Genomic DNA, 18,548 nt, shown 5'->3' with positions numbered 1-18,548 from the left:
CTGGTCAGTCTTGCCATCCTGGTCAGGGATTCGGAGAGGGCCCAGGCCGCTGGCGGAAGTCCTCTGAGCAGGCAGCTGGTGTGACACAGGCAGAGGTGTCAACACCATGGGGAGACGGGACCCTGTGCAAAGGGTTCTGGTGGCACCATCGTTTCTCACACTGCACAAGTTTCCTTTTTTTCCTTTTTAGATGGTGTCTCGCTGTGTTGCCCAGGCTGGAGTGCAATGGCGTGATCTCGGCTCCCTGTAAGTTCTGCCTCCTGGGTTCAAGCGATTCTCCTGCCTCAGCTTCCCGAGTAGCTGGGATTACAGGCGCCCGCCACGCCTGGCTAATTTTTGTATTTTTAGTAGAGACGGGGTTTCACCATGTTGGTCAGGCTGGTTTTGAACTTTCCACCTCGTGATCTGCCCACCTTGGCCTCCCAAAGTGCTGGGATTACAGGTTTGAACCACCGTGCCCGGCCGAAGTTTCCTGTTTTTAACACAGTCACTAGTCCTTTTAAGAAAAACAGTAAAATTTTATTATGCAATCATTTCCAAAGTAGACAGAGAAATAGATCAGATATCCCAATTGTATCGACTACAGAAAATAGTCACAACCACTTCATAGAAATTTTAGTTTTTCCTAAATTAACATAATATCTAGGTACACACAACACGTTTAAATGTTTTAATCCCCGGCCGGGTGCGGTAGCTCACGCCTGTAATCCCAGCACTTTGGGAGGCCGAGGCGGGCGGATCACGAGGTCAGGAGTTCGAGACCAGCCTGGCCAACGTGGTGAAACCCCATCTCTACTAAAAATACAAAATTAGCCGGGTGCGGTGGTGGGCGCCTGTAATCCCAGCTACTTGGGAGGCTGAGGCAGGAGAATCACTTGAACCCAGGAGGCCAGAGGTTGCAGTAAGCCAGGATCCCGCCACTGCACTCCAGCTTGGGCAATAAGAGTGAAACTCCGTTTCAAAAAAAAAAAAAAATTGCTTTAAGTCTCCCTTGGTTGCCCAGGCTGGAGGGTAGTGACACAAATCACAGCTCACTGCAGCCTCCAACTCCTGGGCCCAAGTGATCCACCCACCTCAGCCTCCCAAGTAGCTGGGACTATAGATGCCCACCACCATGCCCAGCTAACTTTTGTATTTTTAGTAGAGACAGGGTCTCGCTATGTTGCCTTGTCTAGGCTGGTCTTAAAACTCCTGGGCTCAAGAGATCCTCCCACCTTGGCCTCCGGAGTAGCTGGGAATACAGGTGTGAGCCACTGTGCCCATCCAGAAAATCTTTAATCGACAAATATTTAAATGACAAGAGGGTTTTAAGAAATTAAAAGGATGTATGAGGTGAAGTGAGTTGTGAACAGAACCTGGGTGCCCTCCTCATCCGTGTGCCTCAGTCACCCTCGTGCCTGACTGGCTTTGCCAACGGAGCATGGACCCTCGGCACGGGTCAGCCGTGGCTGCGAACATGGTGGTCTGGGTCAGGCCTCATTCAGGTCCCCACAACAGGCCTGACTTCTGCATGAGAGGTCTTTGCCTTAAACCCCACGCCATCCTGGGGGTTCCTTGGTCAGGTATGAAACCCTGTATAGAAGTCAGGCTGTCTGATCCCAACTCTCCCCTTCTCAGCCTGGCCACAAGTCACTCCCCAGATGCAGCATTGTAGGTTTCTACTTTTCCACCTGTCTCCTCGGGAACAAAACGTAAGCGCGTGCGGCCTGTGCAGGGAGGACAGAGGGAAGGAGAGGCCAGAGCCCTGCGGTGCCCTCACGACCGGGTGATCTTGTCGGGAGGCATGAACCCCGTGTCCCCGAGGGTCCTGAGCGCAACTCGGCCATTGGGTCGGATCACCAGGTGGGTGATGCTGCCGTTGTTAAGGGACAGCCGGAGCCAGCCTTCGGGAGGGAACTGCAGCGCTCTGGGGAGAGAGGGGGAGAGAGAGAGAGAGGGCACGTTAGAGCCGGGGGCTCTGTCCTTAAAACAGGCTGGGCTGGGCTAGGCCGGGTGCGGTGGCTCACACCTGTAACCCCAGCACTTTGGGAGGCTGAGGTGGGCAGATCAGGAGGTCAAGAGATTGAGACCATACTGGCCAACACGGTGAAACCTCGTCTCTACTAAAAATACAAAAAATTGGCCATCTGTGGTGGCGGACGCCTGTAGTCCCAGCTACTCGGGAGGCTGAGGAAGGAGAATGGCGTGAACCCGGGAGACGGAGCTTGCAGCGAGCCGAGATCACGCCACTGCACTCCAGCCTGGGCGACAGAGCGAGACTCCGTCTCAATAAATACATAAATAAATAAATAAAAACAAACAGGCTGGGCCAGAGCCAGGGGACTATGTTCTTAAAATGGGCCGGGCTGGGGCAGGGGGGGTCTGTCCTTAAAACAGGCTGGACTAGAGCCAGGGGGCTCTGTCCTTAAAAGAGGCTGGGCCGGGGGGGCTCTGTTTTACGAACGGGGGCTGAGCCCCTCAGTAAGAAGTTTCAGAGCAGCCTCAGGGCTGGGTACACATAAGCCGAGCTGCTCCTATCTTCAATCGGGGCTTCTCGGGGAAGATCTGGCTGGGATAGACGTGAATTGAGCCATCACACTTGGAGACCTGCGCTCTTTAGGACAGGGGCCCAACCCCAACTCAAGATTTGCACAAATCAGAAAAACGCTGACTTCTTACGAGTAAACACAATTTAATTTCTGCTTTTCCCGTATTAAAAAAAAACGCGGCCGGGCGCGGTGGCTCAAGCCTGTAATCCCAGCACTTTGGGAGGCCGAGGCGGGCGGATCATGAGGTCAGGAGATCGAGACCATCCTGGCTAACATGGTGAAACCCCGTCTCTACTAAAAATACAAAAAACTAGCCGGGCGAGGTGGCGGCGCCTGTAGTCTCAGCTACTTGGGAGGCTGAGGCGGGAGAATGGCGTGAACCCGGGAGGCAGAGCTTGCAGTGAGCCGAGATCACGCCACTGCACTCCAGCCTGGGAGACACAGTGAGACTCCGTCTCAAAAAAAAATAAATAAATAAAATAAAAATAAAAAAAACGCAGGGAGCAGCCAGTTAGTGGAACAGGTCCCTTTCTGGGAAAGCGAAGAACAGAGATGAGATCTATCCGCCGTGGCATCTTCATGCACTTCTTAGGCACAATTCGCATTTGTGGAAAAGCCTGGTGTTGCCATCACCGCCTCTGAGCCACCCACCACCCTGTCTCCGTGGGTGGCATGGCCACCCTCAGGCTGCTTCCCAAGCCGCCTCAGGGCTGCCCTGCGGCGCCGGCCGGAACAGCACAGTGCTTTTCTCTAGGTGTGAAATTATTTTGGCCACAACCAGCACGGTGGCTGCCTACCTGCATACGATGTAGCGGATGACGTTGGCGTGACAAATAAAGATCTCATAACTGTCCTCCTCCTGCCTGGCATCTGCACGGTGGATGTAGTTCCGGAAGGCGGCCTCAATCCGGGCTCCGTCTTCGTAATACTGCTGGGGGCAGAGTGAGGAACAGTCAGTGTGGAAGTACACGGGCAAGGCAGACAGACCCCATCGCTGCCCGGGGAAGCCCGTGGGATGGCCGGACACGTGATGGACGGTGAGCCCCGCAGGGCCGCTTTGCCCACGAAAGGCAGGGGTGACGCAGCTGCTCCCTGGGGAGGTTTTTACCACAGCTTCTGGCTTCCAGTGAGACACAGGCGGGTCTGGCTCGATGGGGGCGCCTTCCCGCAGCAGGTCTGTGCTGACTTTGCAGACGCCTGGGGAGAAGCACAGTGAAGCCCTGGGTGCGGCGGCCGTGCCGGCGGAGATGCTGTGACCTCCCAGTGGCCAGGAGTTCAGGCCGGGCCCTGCCGCGAGCCGTCCACTGCTGCAAGCATGGAGGCCCCGCACCCCGCACTTACCTGGCAGGTGCCGGCTGATGATATCAGTGGTCTCTATGGCGCGCGTCATGGAGGAATGGACGATTTTATTAAACTTCAACCCCAAGCTTGCGAGGCGGAGCCCCGTGAGTTCAGCCTGCTCCCGACCTGGAGGGTGAAACACCTCAGTGCCGCACCCGCACCCCCTCCGCCGCCCGCAAACGCGCCCTCCTCCACCCACAAGCACGAGCCCGCGTCAGGCAGCAAGTGCATCCCGTGGCTCCTGCTCTCCCTAGGCTTGGGCCTGAGGGGCTGGCACTCAACTGTCTTCACCCCCATACAGGAAAAAGAAAAGCATCCGATTCCATCAACTGCAGGAAATCGGACAGTGGCTGGTGGTTTGAGTCCCCTCGTCACCGTCACTTAACTATGCCCAAAACCTGAGCCTCAGGGTCCACCAGGCACACGCCATGACGGAGGCCAACACAGCAGGACCTAAACACCCCGAGCTGCTACATGGGGCCGGACACCAGTGCAGACACCTTTTCTCTTGTGAGCTTTGGCATCCAGGTGGAAAGGCCCTCGGGAAGGCCGAGTCCACTGGATGCAGCCACAGCTGCGTCTGTCACTCCACTTTCTTTGTATACAAGCAGCCGGGACAGTTCTGGGGGCTGAGGGAGGCATCTGTGGAGGACAGCCCTGCACATTTTTACCATTTGAACTTTTAATATGTGCATGAACAGACACTATCCCATTTAAAGAACTTTTCAAAGTGTAAACTCTACCTTAGCCTACCCCACATTTCCTTCTCTAGGCATCTCTCCTACAGATCCACCTGCACAGGAACACAAGGACAGGGTGGAAGGACCCTCCTGGGCGCTGTCTATGCAGCGTCTGCCAGTGGGGACAGGCAGGATCGTGTCGCTCAGTCCTGCCTGTTCAACAGGGCATTGAGAGACAGATGCCAGGCTGAGCGCGGTGGCTCACACCTGTCATCCCAGCACTTTGGGAGGCCAAGGCGGGCGGATCACGAGGTCAGGAGTTTGAGGCCAGCCTGGCCAATATGGTGAAACGCTGTCTCTACTAAAAATACCAAAAAAAAAAAAAAAAAAAAAAGCCACCTGTGGTGGTGGGCACCTGTAATCCCAGCTACTTGGGAGGCTGAGGCAGAATTGCTTGAACCCATGCAGTGGGCCATGATCACATCTGCACTCCAGCCTGGGCAACTGAGCAGGACTCTGTCTCCGGAAAAAAAAAAAAAAAAAAAGCAGACGCCAGGCAGTAGGCCTGTGAGTGCAGAAGAGAAGGGTCTTTGGCAGCAGGTCCAGGTGAGCAGCTGAGCGCACAAGCTATGCGGCTTTCCAAGGCGTCGAGCAGGCACAAAACCCCTGCTAGGATATGTACCAAATTTGGTCTCATGCAAACAAGATAGGTCCAACATTTGCTAAAAGGTAAAGACTTTTTTTTTTTGAGACTGAGTCTCGCTCTGTCACCTAGGCTAGAGTGCAGTGGTGCAATCTTGGCTCACTGCAACCTCCACCTGCCAGGGTCAAGCAATTCTCTTGCCTCAGCCTCCTGAGTAGCTGGGATTACGGGTGCCTGCCACCGCACCTGGCTAATTTTTGTACGTTTAGTAGAGACGAGGTTTCGCTGTGTTGGCCAGGCTGGTCTCGAACTCCTGACCTCGGGTGATCCGCCTGCCTTGGCCTCCCAAAGTGTTGGGATTACAGGTGTGAGCCACCGCGCCTGGCCAAGGTAAAGACATTTTTAAAAGCTTGTCTTCTATCCAAGTTCAGCGGACAGTTACTGGTAATGTCAATGTGTGATTCAGGGGTGATGGCCTCAGACATGGGCCCCAGGAGACCCAGTGCCCCAAACACTTTCAAGAAAGCTGACTGGGGGGGTCTGCGGAGGAGCTGCATCACGTAACCAAGGCACCAGCAGAGGATATGCACCTGGCCACATCCCCAAGGGCGTCCCTGGAGGGTCTGACCCCGTCACCTCCCCAAGGGTGTCCCCGGAGGGTCTGACCCCATCACACACAAGGGAGTCACAGAGGGTCTGACTCGCCACATACCCAGCGGGGTCAGAGTGCGGTCCTTCTCCAGGGAGCCATCCACATGGTACTGGGAGTGCCTGATGAGGAAGATGTGCCGTGTGGCCTTGGCTTTGTAGTGGTCCAGCTTGGACGCCAGCTCTTCTTCCCCAGATTCCACATTCCTCTTCCGCAGGTTGATCAGAGAGAGCGGTTCTCGCCTGATGTTGAAATACAAGATAGGTCCTTGTGACCTCTGTTCCCAAGTTTGAGTTTTTCTGACAAGATGTTATTTCCAGATTGTCAAACTATTTGGGAAGAGCATGGAGAGAAGACAAGGACCTCGACACAGCCCTGGGGAGGCCTCTCTGAGCATACCGCTACTCTCCCTCCCACAAAGCTAGTTCCAGGCCTGTTCTGCATTATGTGCTGGAAAGCAAAACAGATAAGCAAAGCCCTGTGCATCTTCTCTAATAAGGAGAGGCAGACAGTGAACAGCAGGAGACAGACCACCCAGAATGCACCTGTGGGTATGGAAAAGGAAGGAGGACAGCGGCTATGGGTGGGCAGGTGGAAAGTGTCCGCGGGACCAGGACAGCCTCCCTGACCATGATGCTTCAACAGAGCCTAGAACTTCAATGCCCAACAGCAGCCACCAGCTATGAGGATGTTTCAATTAAAAATTTAAGCAAAATTAAATAAAATTAAAACATCATGTCCTCAGTCATACTAAACACATTTTAGACCCTCAGGACCGGGTGCAGTGGCTTACACCTGTAATCCCAGGATATGGGAGGCTGAGGCGGGCAGATCAACTGAGGTCAGGAGTTCGAGACTAGCCTGGCCAACATGGTGAAATCCCATCTCTACTAAAAATGGAAAAAATCAGCCGGGCTTGGTGGCACAGACCTGAAATCCCAGCTACTCGGGAGGCTGAGGCAGGAGAATCGCTTGAACCCGGGAGGCGGAGGGTGCAAAGAGCTGAGATTGCACCACTGCATTCCAGCCTGGGCGACATAGCGAGACTCCACCTCAGAAAATAAACAAACACTCAGCAGCCACATGGGATAGTGACTATCACATCAGACAGTGAGGAAGAAACCATTCCCATTATGAAGTCCTGTTCCGGAGCTGCTGGAATCTGAAAAAGCGGATCCCGGCATTTTGGGAGGTCAGGGTGGGCAGATCACTGAAGCCCAGGAGTTCAAGACCAGCCTGGGCAACACAGGGGGGCCCCGTCTCTACAAAAATATTAAATTAAAAAGTTAGCTGGGCAAAGCGGTCCGCAGCTGTAGTCCCAGCTGCTCAGGAGGCTGAGGTGGGAGGATCACTTGAGCCTGGGAGGGAGCCATGATCTCGCCACTGCAGTGCACTGCGCTCCAGCCCGGGCAACAGAGCAAGACCCTGTCTGAACAGCAACAAAAAAAGTTCAACACGGCAGAGCTGGGAAGAGCAGAAGTGGAACCTGCTGGTGTTTACTCAGAGACAGTGGCAGAAAAGGAAGTTGTGGAAGGGTATGGTCGTGACTCAAGGGCTCTGTTCGGGCTGCGCTGACCTGGGGGCCTGTCATAAACCAGGCCAAGACTCAAATTGGCAGGTATGGGGGAGTCAGGGTGAAAATATTTGGGAGCTATAGGCACAGAGACAGGAAGCCGTGCACTGCATGAGACCTCCAGGAAGAAGCGGGAGATTTCACCAGATGAGGCTCTGGAACTTTACAGCGTGGACACCAGACTCAAGAGGAAACACGCTGTCTTCTAGCACCTTCCTGTAGTTGCTCATGCCTTCTGTCTGTACGAGTCTTTCCCAGCCCACAAGGCCCAATTCACTTCTCCCCAGACATGGCAAGCAAATACAGAACACCTGCTTAAAAGAGAAAGGCTGGGCTCAGTTCCTGGTTCTACTTCAAGTTTTTTTTTTTGAGACAGAGTCTCCCTCTGTCGCCCAGGCTGGAGTGCAGTGGCACAATCTGGGCTCACTGCAGCCTCCACCTCCTGGGTTCTAGTGATTCTCCTGCCTCAGCCTCCTGAGTAGCTGGGACTACAGGTGTGTGCCACCATGCCTGGTTAATTTTTTTGTATTTTTAGTAAACACAGACTTTCACCATGTTGGCCAGGCTGGTCTCGAACTCCTGACCTCAAGTGATCCGCCTGCCTCAGCCTCTCAAAAAGTGCTGGGATTACAGGTGTGAGCCACTGCACCCAACCTACTTCAAGTTCTTTAACCTTAATTTCTTTCCTTAAAAAGGCCTAAGAAATTCAGAATATTTTACTGATTTTTAAAAAAGAATTTAATGGGCTGGGCATGGTGGCTCATGCCTGTAATCCAAGCACTTTGAGAGGCCGAGGTGGGTGGATCACCTGAGGTCGGGAGTTCAAGACCAGCCTGACCGACATGGAGAAACCCCGTCTCTACTAAAAACATAAAATTAGATGGCGTGGTGGTACACGCCTGTAGTCCCAGCTACTCGGGAGGCTGAGGCAGGAGCATCGCTTGAACTCAGGAGGCGGTGGTTGCAGTGAGCCAAGATTGCGCCATTGCATTCCAGCCTGCGCAACAAGAGCGAAAATCCATCTCAAACAAAAAAGAAGAAAAGAAAGAAAAAGAATGTAACTCCCATCTAATCATGAGAAAATCTTCAGACAAATCTCAACTGAGGAACCTTCTATAAAACCCCTGACCAGGATGCGTCAAACAGTGATGATCATCGAAACAAGTCTGAGAAATTATCACCACCAAAACGTGCCTGAGGAGGCATGAAGATTGCTTGTCATGTGGGATCCTAGAACAGAACAGCAGGTAAAAGCTGAGGAAATCTCAGTGAAACATGAACCTTAGTAATAATGTATGGGTTACGGCTCATTAATTTTGATATATATACCACGCTTAGTGTATGATGCTAATAATAGAGGAAATAAGGTTAACAAAAGAAAAAAAAGTAATATAAAGTACTTAACACAACCACAGTAGTAAGTATAATTCTGTGCCCCTTTCTCAGAATACTGAGTATAAGGAGCAGTTAGGACTGGGCAAACCATCCTTGCCTCGAGAGCAGTCCTGGCCGACAGAAACAGAATGCCAGCAACATGTGAAAATTATAAATTTTCTAACGGCAACATTAAAAAGAAACAGGTGAATTTCGATCATACTTTTAATTCAATATGCTAAAAATACTATTTCAACACATAACCAATGTTAAAAACCTGCACTTTTTTTTTTTTCCTTTGAGACAGGCTCTGTTGCTTAGGCCAGAGTGAAGTGGCGGGATCTCGGCTCACACTGCAGCCTGGGACCCCTGGACTCAAGGGATCCTCCTGCCTCAGCCTCCCGAGTAGCTGGGACCACATGCGCGCGCCACCTCGCTCGGCTAACTTATTTTGTAATTTTTGTAGACATGGGGGTCTTCCTATGTTGCCCAGGCCGGTTTCAACTTCCTGGGCTCAAGCGATCCTCCGGCCTCGGCCTCCCAAACGCCCGGATTACAGGCGTGAGCTACTGCACCCGGCCCTGCTTAAGTTTATTTATTTTTGTTTGTTTGTTTTTGTTTTTTTGAGACGGAGTCTCACTCTGTCGCCCAGACTGGAGTGCAGTGGCGCGAACTCGGCTCACTGCAAGCTCCACCTCCCGGGTTCACGCCATTCTCCTGGCTCAGCCTCCCGAGTAGCTGGGACTACAGGCGCCGCCACCGCACCCGGCTAATTTTTTTGTATTTTAGTAGAGACGGGGTTTCACCGTGTTAGCCAGGATGGTCTCGACCTCCTGACCTCGTGATCCGCCTGTCTCGGCCTCCCAAAGTGCTGGGATTACAGGCGTGAGCCACTGCGCCCGGCCTGCTTAAGTTTAAAATTGACGTAAACTAAGCATTCCCTTCAGGAATCACACGGGCCATATTTCAAACGCTCATTAACCGCACGCGGCTGGCGGGCGCCCTCCGGCAAACGCCCCTGGAGGAGGCCCGGCTTCCACCCCAGCCTCGCCCCGGCCCGCGCTCCGGCGACGGCACCCAGGACGGACTCGCAGGGGCGGAGAGAAGGGCGACGATGAGGCGGAGCTCGGCCCACAGAAGCCGGCGGGAAGGGCCCGCCGCCCCCAGAACCCTCAGCGCAGAGCGGCCCCGGAAGGCGGTTCCTTCGCCGGGAGAAGCGGACGGCGACCCCAGATCCCGACTCGATCTCAACCTTGAACCTGGTCCCGATCCCGATCCCAACGGTAACACCGGCCCTGACCCCCATCCCGACCCCAGGCCCGACCAGCCCCGCGCGCACCTGTCCCAGTTGGGGTCCCAGACGCCGGGGCCCGGCCGCGCGCCCCCCGCCCAGGCCGGCGGCTCAGCCGGGCGTGGCTCCGCGTCCCCGCCCGCGCGCGGCTTCCCTACCGCCACGGCCGAGAAGAGCACGGCGGCCGAGCCCCCTGCCAGCCCGCAGGCCGCCAGCTGCAGCGCCTGCCGGAACGCCATGCCGCCCGCTCCCGCGCCGGCCCGCGCAGGCGCCCACGGCCCCGACGGCGCTCCGCGAGGGACACGCTTCCGCGGGAGGCCGCTTCCGGGAAGCGGGGACGGAAGTCCCGCCTCCTGGGGCGCGGCGGGGCGCTGGGCAGCCTTCAGCGAAGGGGTGTTTTCGCGGAGCCGCCTGCCCCGTCACTCTTCCGTCCCGTCACTGGTGCTCGCGAACGCCGGTGCGCGCAGGTGCGGGCGGAGCTGTGGAGACGCCGGGAGGGCGGTGCGGTGCTTTCCAGAAGGTTCCGCACCGGAAGCGCCTGCCCAGGCTTGAGGCTGGGTGCGGGGCGGAGACTCGGAGGAGAACTTGGGGCCCTGGTTTAAGGGAGTTGGGAAACCGCGGCAGATTTGTTTAAAGGATATGTTTTTGGTGGCAGAACCCGAAATAAATTTTTCCGCCGGCGCCGTTCCTGCGTGTGCGGTTCAAGCGGCGTGAAGTGCGTTCAGGTTCGGCCCGGCTGTTACTTCTGGTCCCGGCCTCCTGCGGGACAGTCCCTCTGTGGCCGGCGCATTTCGCTTAGCAGGGTCCTCAGAGGAACCTCGTTAGAGCCTGGGTTTCCTTCCAGGGGGACCGGCGCTCCCTGTGTGGACCGACCCCACCGCTTACCCATTGCTGGACGCCTGTGTGGACCGACCCCACCGCTTACCCATTGCTGGACGCCTGTGTGGACCGACCCCACCGCTTACCCATTGCTGGACGCTTGCCCTGTCTCAAAAAAAATTAATAACATAAAAAAAGGAAAATTGGGCCAGGCGCAGTGGCTCACATCTGTAATCCCAGCACTTTGGGAGGCCAAGGTGGGCGGATCACCTGAGGTCAGGAGTTCGAGACCAGCCTGACCAACATGGTGAAACTCCCTCACTACTGAAAATACAAAAAAATTAGCCTGGCATGGTGGTGCGCGCTTGTATTCCCCGCTACTCAGGAAGCTGAGGTAGGATAATCGCTTGAACCCGGGAGGCAGAGGTTTTAGTGAGCCAGGATCGTGCCTCTGTACTCCAGTCTGGGTGACAGAGTGAGACTCTGAAAAAAACAAAACAAAAAAATTGGCCAGGTTCAGTGGTTCATGTTTGTAATCCCAGCACTTTGGGAAGCTGAGGCGGGTGGATCACCCGAGGTCAGGAATTTGAAACCAGCCTGGCCAACATGGTGAAACCCCGTCTCTACTAAATACAAAAATTAGCCAGGCATGATGGTACACGCCTGTAATCCCAACTACCTAGGAGGCTGAGGCAGGAGAATCTCTGGAACTGGAGAGGCAGAGGCTGCAGTGAGCTGAGATCGCACTACTGCACTCCAGCTAAAAAATAAAAAACAAAATGGAAAATCCACAAGGACATAGTTGAGTCCATAAGAAGAAAGGACAGGGCCAGGCGCGGTGGCTCACGCCTGTAATCTCCGCACTTTGGGAGGCCGAGGCGGGTGGATCGCGAGGTCAGGAGATCGAGACCATCCTGGCTAACAGGGTGAAACCCCGTCTCTACTAAAAATACAAAAAAATTAGGTGCGGTGGCGGCGCCTGTAGTCCCAGCTACCGGGAGGCTGAGGCAGGAGAATGGCGTGAACCCGAGAGGCGGAGCTTGCAGTGAGCCAAGATCGCACCACTGCACTCCAGCCTGGGCAACAGAGCAAGACTCCGTCTCAAAAATAAATAAATAATTAATTAATTTTTAAAAAAAGAAACGACAGCAGATAAATCAGTTAACAAAAGTTTGAAAACTGGAAATCAGATCTTTATGGACCTGAGAAAATGGAACACCAGTGCCTATGTGGAAGGAAACCAAGAAGCAAGTTCATTTAATCCAGTGAGTCTGGAAGAGTCTGGGAGTTGGCAGCGCTAGCCTCCTGTCTGAGAGCTGTGGAACTGAAAGCAGGAGCATTTAGAGGAAAAGGTTGCCTTCCACATTTCCTTTCTCACACACATGTTCAGGGGATTAGCTCACTTTCATCACCGTGGAGCACTAAGAGAAAGGCCATTCCAGGGGACCTGAACAGGAGGATTCTGGACACCAAGCATAGCTCGGATCGGGATGCAGTAATAAAGACGGGATTATACGGAGTTCACATAAGGAAGAGTAGGACCTCTAATCCCTTTCATCCGGTTAGTCACAAGAATGTTGGCCACTAGGCTCATTGCATGCTCAGCTACCACCACCATCCTTCCCCCAACGCCCTGACAAGAACTGAAGGATTCCTCTGTGTGGAAACTGACCAGCCCAAGAAAAAAGATTTTTTTTTTAAATGTATTTTTTTACGCCAGGTGCAGTGGCTCATGCCTGTTATCCCAGCACTTTGAGAGGCTGAGGCAGGCTGATCACTTGAGGTCAGGAGTTCGAGACCAGCCTGGCCAACATGGTGAAACCTCATCTCTACTAAAAATACAAAAAATTAGGGTATAGTGGCGCACGCTGGTAATCCCAGCTACTCAGGAGGCTGAGCCAGGAGAATCGCTTGAAAACGGGACGCTGCGGTAAGCCGAGATTGTGCCACCGCACTCCAGCCTGGGCAACAGAGCGAGACTCTGTCTCAACAAAAAAAAAAAAAGAAAATGGGCTGGGCCACAGTGGCTCACGCCTGTAATCCCAGCACTTTGGAAGGCCGAGGTGGGCAAATCACGAGGTCAGGAGTTCGAGACCAGCCTGGCCAACATGGTGAAACCCCATCTCTACTAAAAACGGAAAAAATAAGCTGGGCGTGATGGTGGGCGCCTGTAATCCCACACTCGGGAGGCTGAGGCAGGAGAATCACTTGAACCCAGGAGGCAGAGGTTGCAGTGAGCTGAGATCGCACCACTGCACTCTAGCCCAGGCAACAGTGCAAGACTCTGTCTGGAAAAAAAAAAAAAGTTTTTTAAATTTTTTTTTTTTTTTAAGAGACAGGGTCTCACTCTGCTGCCCAGGCTGGAGTGCAATGGTGCAATCACAGCTCACTGCAGCCTCCAACTCCTGGGCTCAAGTGATTCCCCTGCCTCAGCCTCCAGAGTAACTGGAACTACAGGCATGTGCCACCATACTCCACTAATTTCTATATTTTCTGTAGAGACGGGGGTTTGTGTTGCACAGTAAAAAAGAGAGACCTTGAACTCCTGGGCTCAAGTGATCCTCCCACCTTGGCCTCCCAAAGTGCTGGGATTACAGGCATGAGCCACTGCACCCGGCCTTACACCCCACTTTTTGATAACGTGTGATCCTCAACAAAAGTGGGTCTCTGCTTGCTTGGCCTACAGTGAAGGCACCATTTAACATGTGCAGCCCACACTAAGCTTCCAAAGAATGTCTTAGTAGCACTGATTCTTAAAAATTAATGAACCATCAAGGATCAACAGACATTTGAGGAAATCCTAATCAAGAAAGATAGAGCCAGGCATAGTGGCACACCCGTGCAGTCCCAGCTGCTGGGGAGGCTGAGGTGAGAGAATTGCTTGAGCCCAGGAGTTCGGCGCTGTAGTGTGCTTTGCTAGTTGGATATCCACATTTAACACACCACTGTGGTGACTTCCTGGGAGAAGCAGAGCACTAGGTTGCCTAAGGAGGAGTGAACCAGCCCAGGTGGAAATGGAGCAGGTCAGAACTCCCATGCTGATGAGTGAGATCTGTGAATAGCTACTGCAGTTCAGCCTGGGTAACATGGCAAGACCCTGTCTCTAAAAAGAAAAAAAGACCAAGGCCGGGCGCGGTGGCTCACACCTGTAATCTCAGCACTTTGGGAGGCCAAGGCGGGTGGATCACAAGGTCAGGAGATCGAGACTACGGTGAAACCCCGTCTCTACTAAAAATACAAAAAACTATCTGGGTGTGGTGGTGGGCGCCTATAGTCCCAGCTACTCAGAAGGCTGAGGCAGGAGAACGGCGTGAGTGAACCCGGGAGGCGGAGGTTGCAGTGAGTCGAGATCATGCCACTGCACTCCAGCCTGGGCGACAGAGCAGGAGTCCGTCTCAAAAAAAAAAAAAGGCCGGGCGCGGTGGCTCAAGCCTGTAATCCCAGCACTTTGGGAGGCCGAGACGGATGGATCACGAGGTCAGGAGATCGAGACCATCCTGGCTAACACAGTGAAACCCCGTCTCTATTAAAAAATACAAAAAAACTAGCCGGGCGAGGTGGCGGGCGCCTGTAGTCCCAGCTACTCGGGAGGCTGAGGCAGGAGAATGGCGTAAACCCGGGAGGCGGAGCTTGCAGTGAGCCGAGATGGCACCACTGCACTCCAGCCTGGGCCACAGAGCGAGACTCCATCTCAAAAAAAAAAAAAAAAAAAAAAAGAAAAGAAAAAAGAAAGAAAAAGAAAAAGGAGACCAAAACAAATGAATAAACAGAAAAAAACTAACTCAGAAACAGCATATGGGCCGGGCGCGGTGGCTCAAGCCTGTAATCCCAGCACTTTGGGAGGCCGAGACGGGCGGATCATGAGGTCAGGAGATCGAGACCATCCTGGCGAACACGGTGAAACCCCGTCTCTACTAAAAAAATACAAAAAACTAGCCGGGCGAGGTGGCGGGCGCCTGTAGTCCCAGCTACACAGGAGGCTGAGGCAGGAGAATGGCGTAAACCCGGGAGGCGGAGCTTGCAGTGAGCTGAGATCCGGCCACTGCGCTCCAGCCCCAGTGACAGAGCGAGACTCCGTCTCAAAAAAAAAAAAAAAAAAGAAACAGCATATGAGATACAAGAAGATTTCCAAACTTAGGTAACTAAGATCTTAAAGGATATTATACTCATGAAACAATGGACTACTACCAAGGAGGAGTGGTCTCAGAATGAGAAAAACAGCTGGGAAGGGATGCTTGGAAATGAAGAATAGAAGAACACAGAAGGCTGGGCATGGTGGCTCACGCCTGTAATCCCAGCACTTTGAGAGGCCAAGGCAGGCAATCACCTGAGGTGAGTAGTTCAAGACCAGGCTGGCCAACATGGTGAAACCCCGTCTCTACTAAAAAAAAAAATACAAAAATTCACTGGGTGTGGTGGTGGGTGCCTGTAATTCCAGCTACTCAGGAGGCTGAGGCAGGAGAATCAGTTGAACCTGGGACAGGGGGGTTGCAGTGAGCTGAGATCATGCCACTGCACTCCAGCAAAAGAAGAACACAGAAAAATCAGCTGAAAGGTTGGGATGTAAAACTGAGGTGATTAGGCTGGGCGCAGTGGCTCACTCCTGTAATCCCAGCACTTTGAGGGGCCAAGGCTGGCAGATCACCTGAGGTCAGGAGTTCAAGACCAGCCTGGCCACTAGCCAACATGGTGAAACCCCATCTATACTAAAAATACAAAAATCAGCCGGGCGTAGTAGTGCGTGCCTGTAATCACAGCTACTTGGGTGAACCTGGGAGGCGGAGGCTGCAGTGAGTAGAAATAGCACCACTGCACTCCCGCCTGGGCGACAGAGCGAGACTGTCTCAAAAAAAAAAAAAAAAAGGGAAAAAATGTAAATTGGAAAGGAAAAATAAAATTAGAACACCAATCCAGGAGACTTATGAAGATAATGAGAAAATTATCAAAGAAATTATGCAAGAAAGTTTCCAGGAATTGAAGGGAATACATTTACAGGTTGAAGAAACTTATCAAGTGTCTAATCTAGCTAATGAATAAAAAGAACCAAGTGGAGACACATTATCCTGAAATTGCAGAACCCTGATGATACAGAATTTTTTTTTTAAAGATAGGGTCTCACCCATCCAAGCTGCAGTGCGGTGGTGTGATCACAGCTCACTGCAGTCTCGAATTCCTCGGCCCAAGGGATCTTGCCTCAGCCTCTTGAATAGCTGGGACTACAGGTGCACATCACCAAGTCCAGCAAATATTTTAAGTTTTTGTAGAGATGAGGTCTTGCTATGTTGCCCAGGCTGGTCTTGAAATCCTAAGCTCAAATGATCCTTTCGTCTTGACCTCCCAAAACGCTGGGATTACAGGCATGAGCCACCATGCTTCGCACGGGAGGGTGAGGCTGGTCTTGAGCTGTGATTTCATCACTGCACTCCAGCCTGTGTGACAGAGCAAGACCCTATCTCTATTAAAAAAAAAAAAAAGTTAAGCATAGATCTTTAAAACTTGTAAGTGAAAAATGATATAGAACAGGTACGCTTGACTGAAATTTAGGAAACAGTTTTAAATAATTGTGATTTAAACAACTAAAATTTTACAAACTTGGCTTTCATATATAAATTCTGCCCTAATCCTCAGCCAGCTTCAATTCAATTCAATTCACACCTGAGCGCCTATAGGAAGCCATACTTTGGACATGCACAGTAAGGGTCTTGCCTTCAAAGAGCACTCCTTACTGAGGGAGGTGACTGCTTTGGTTCCTGCAAGGACACACGTGTGTACAAGGGAAGGCTCAGTGCTGCCTGGGAGAGCCATGCCGAACACACGCTAGGCCCCCACCGCTCTGAGCCCATTGGTTTCTCACCGCAGAAGATGCTGCCTTCCTCACTCCTGCCCACTGTTTTAGATACTGCATGGGTGCTGGGGAAACATAAATGCACGACAGGCTGCTCTCAAGATGCCCACACAGGCTGGCTGCAGGAACGGCCAAGGCAACAGGCCCAGAACATTCTTCCCACACGGCTGCCGGCTGGCCTGAAGCCTGAGTGGAGGTTGCTGCACGCTGTGTAACAGTCGAGTGAGCAACTGTATCGTTTCGTCAGCCGCTTTTTCTACAAGTTATGTTAGACCTTTGGGAGAATCCCCCTTGAGACGCCAGGGCCGGGCGTGGTGCACTAAATGATGCGGCCACTGTGTGCTAACCGCTGGAATCCGTGGATCTGCTTCCTTACGTGGCAAAAGGGACTTTGCAGACGTGATTAAGGACCTGGAGATGGGAGGAGTTTTCAGGATTATCCAGGGGTTCCCAGAGTACTTACAGCAGGCCTTAGGGAGGGAGGGAGGCCAGAGGGAGGAGATGAGGGGGTGGAAGCGGAGGCTGGAGTGACACTGGGCCATGAGTCAAAGAATGCTGGGCCTCTAGAAGCTGGAAAGGAAGGACATGGATTCTTCCCGGAGCCGGCTGCGGGAACACCGCGGCTGCCATCTCATTTTCTTAATTTAATTTTTTTTTTTGAGACGGAGTCTTGCTCTGTCCCTCAGTGGCGTGATCTCAGCTCACTGTAACATCCGCCTCCTGGGTTCAAGCGATTCTCCCGCCTCAGCCTCCCCAGTAGCTGGGATTACAGGCACCTGCTACCACGCCTGGCTAATTTTTTTTGTATTTTTAGTAGAGACAGGGTTTCGCCATGTGGGCCACGCTGGTCTCGAACTCCTGACCTCAAGTGATCTGCCAGCCTCGGCTTCCCAAAGTGCTGGGATTATAGGCCTGAACCACTGCGCCCAGCCTTTTTTTTTTTTTTTAAATAGAGACGGGGCTTCACTCTGTCACCCTAACTGGAGTGCAGCGACACAATCACAGCTCACTGCAGCCTCGACCTCCTGAACTCAAACGATCCTCCTGCCTCAGCCTTTGAGTACACAGGTGCATGGCACCATTTCCAGCTAGTTATATTTTAATTTTTTGTAGAAATGGGACCTCTCTGTGTTATCCAGGCTGGTCTCAAACTCCTCACGTGATCCTCCTGCCTTGGCCTCCCAAAGTGCTGGGATTAGAGGTGTGAGCCACTGTGCCCAGCTGCCCTGATTTTAGCCCCACGAAACCCGTCTTGGACTTCTGACCACCAGAACCAAAGTTCGAAGCCTGTTTTAAGCTGTTGAGTTTGTGGGAATTTGAGAGCATCGTCGGGAACGAATATGCTGGGTGACAGCACGGCTAACATTCCCATCCCACAGACTGATCACTGTTGTGCCAGAGAGCAAGAGATACCCACTGCTCTGCCCATTTCAAAGGAAAGACAGGCTGTTCCTCAGCACAGGGAAGAATGTGAATCCCTTGCCCCGGCCCCTTGCTTAGAAATCATGCTTACTGGCCTTGTGTTTCTCCAAGAAACCTGATCCTTGGTATCCCAGGCAGGGTGAGATCTGTCATTGTCACAGTGGGTGTTTATTTTCTGCCCTGAGGAAGTCAGATGAAGAGGTCACCCTGCCACACCCACTTCCCCACACACTTGGGGCAGGGCCTCTGCTGTGCCGTGAGGCTTTGGTGGAAGCAGCTGCATCAGCTCCTCCACTCTCGGCTGAGCTGAGCTGGACCTGGGGCTCTGGACCATCTGAACTTGTACACGGCTTCTTTTCTATGCAAAGGGCAATGCTGTACGA

At 52.9% G+C, this 18,548-nt stretch overlaps 1 protein-coding gene across 2 annotated transcripts; it reads right to left on the bottom strand.

Annotated features, from left to right (window-relative positions):
- Positions 1 to 497: 497 nt before the first annotated feature.
- Positions 498 to 10,353, bottom strand: PGAM5 (PGAM family member 5, mitochondrial serine/threonine protein phosphatase). Of its 2 annotated transcripts, none has more exons than XM_015109735.3 (6): positions 10,128 to 10,353; positions 5,905 to 6,083; positions 3,870 to 3,995; positions 3,637 to 3,725; positions 3,326 to 3,459; positions 498 to 1,906 (listed from the first exon to the last, which is right to left on the bottom strand). In XM_015109735.3, exons 1-6 carry the CDS (start codon positions 10,316 to 10,318, stop codon positions 1,756 to 1,758), a joined length of 870 nt encoding a protein of 289 aa, XP_014965221.2. In that variant the 5' UTR covers positions 10,319 to 10,353; the 3' UTR covers positions 498 to 1,755. The 2 variants fall into 2 exon arrangements, with proteins under 2 accessions (XP_014965221.2, XP_028686071.1); XM_028830238.2 differs by having other exon boundaries at positions 3,326 to 3,456.
- Between the last annotated feature and the right edge of the window lie 8,195 nt (positions 10,354 to 18,548).

Source organism: Macaca mulatta, chromosome 11, assembly GCF_049350105.2.
Source record: "Macaca mulatta isolate MMU2019108-1 chromosome 11, T2T-MMU8v2.0, whole genome shotgun sequence".
Classification (NCBI taxonomy): Eukaryota; Metazoa; Chordata; class Mammalia; order Primates; family Cercopithecidae; genus Macaca; species Macaca mulatta.
Note: the sequence above shows the minus strand (reverse complement) of the source record. Positions and strands in the feature narration are given on the sequence as shown.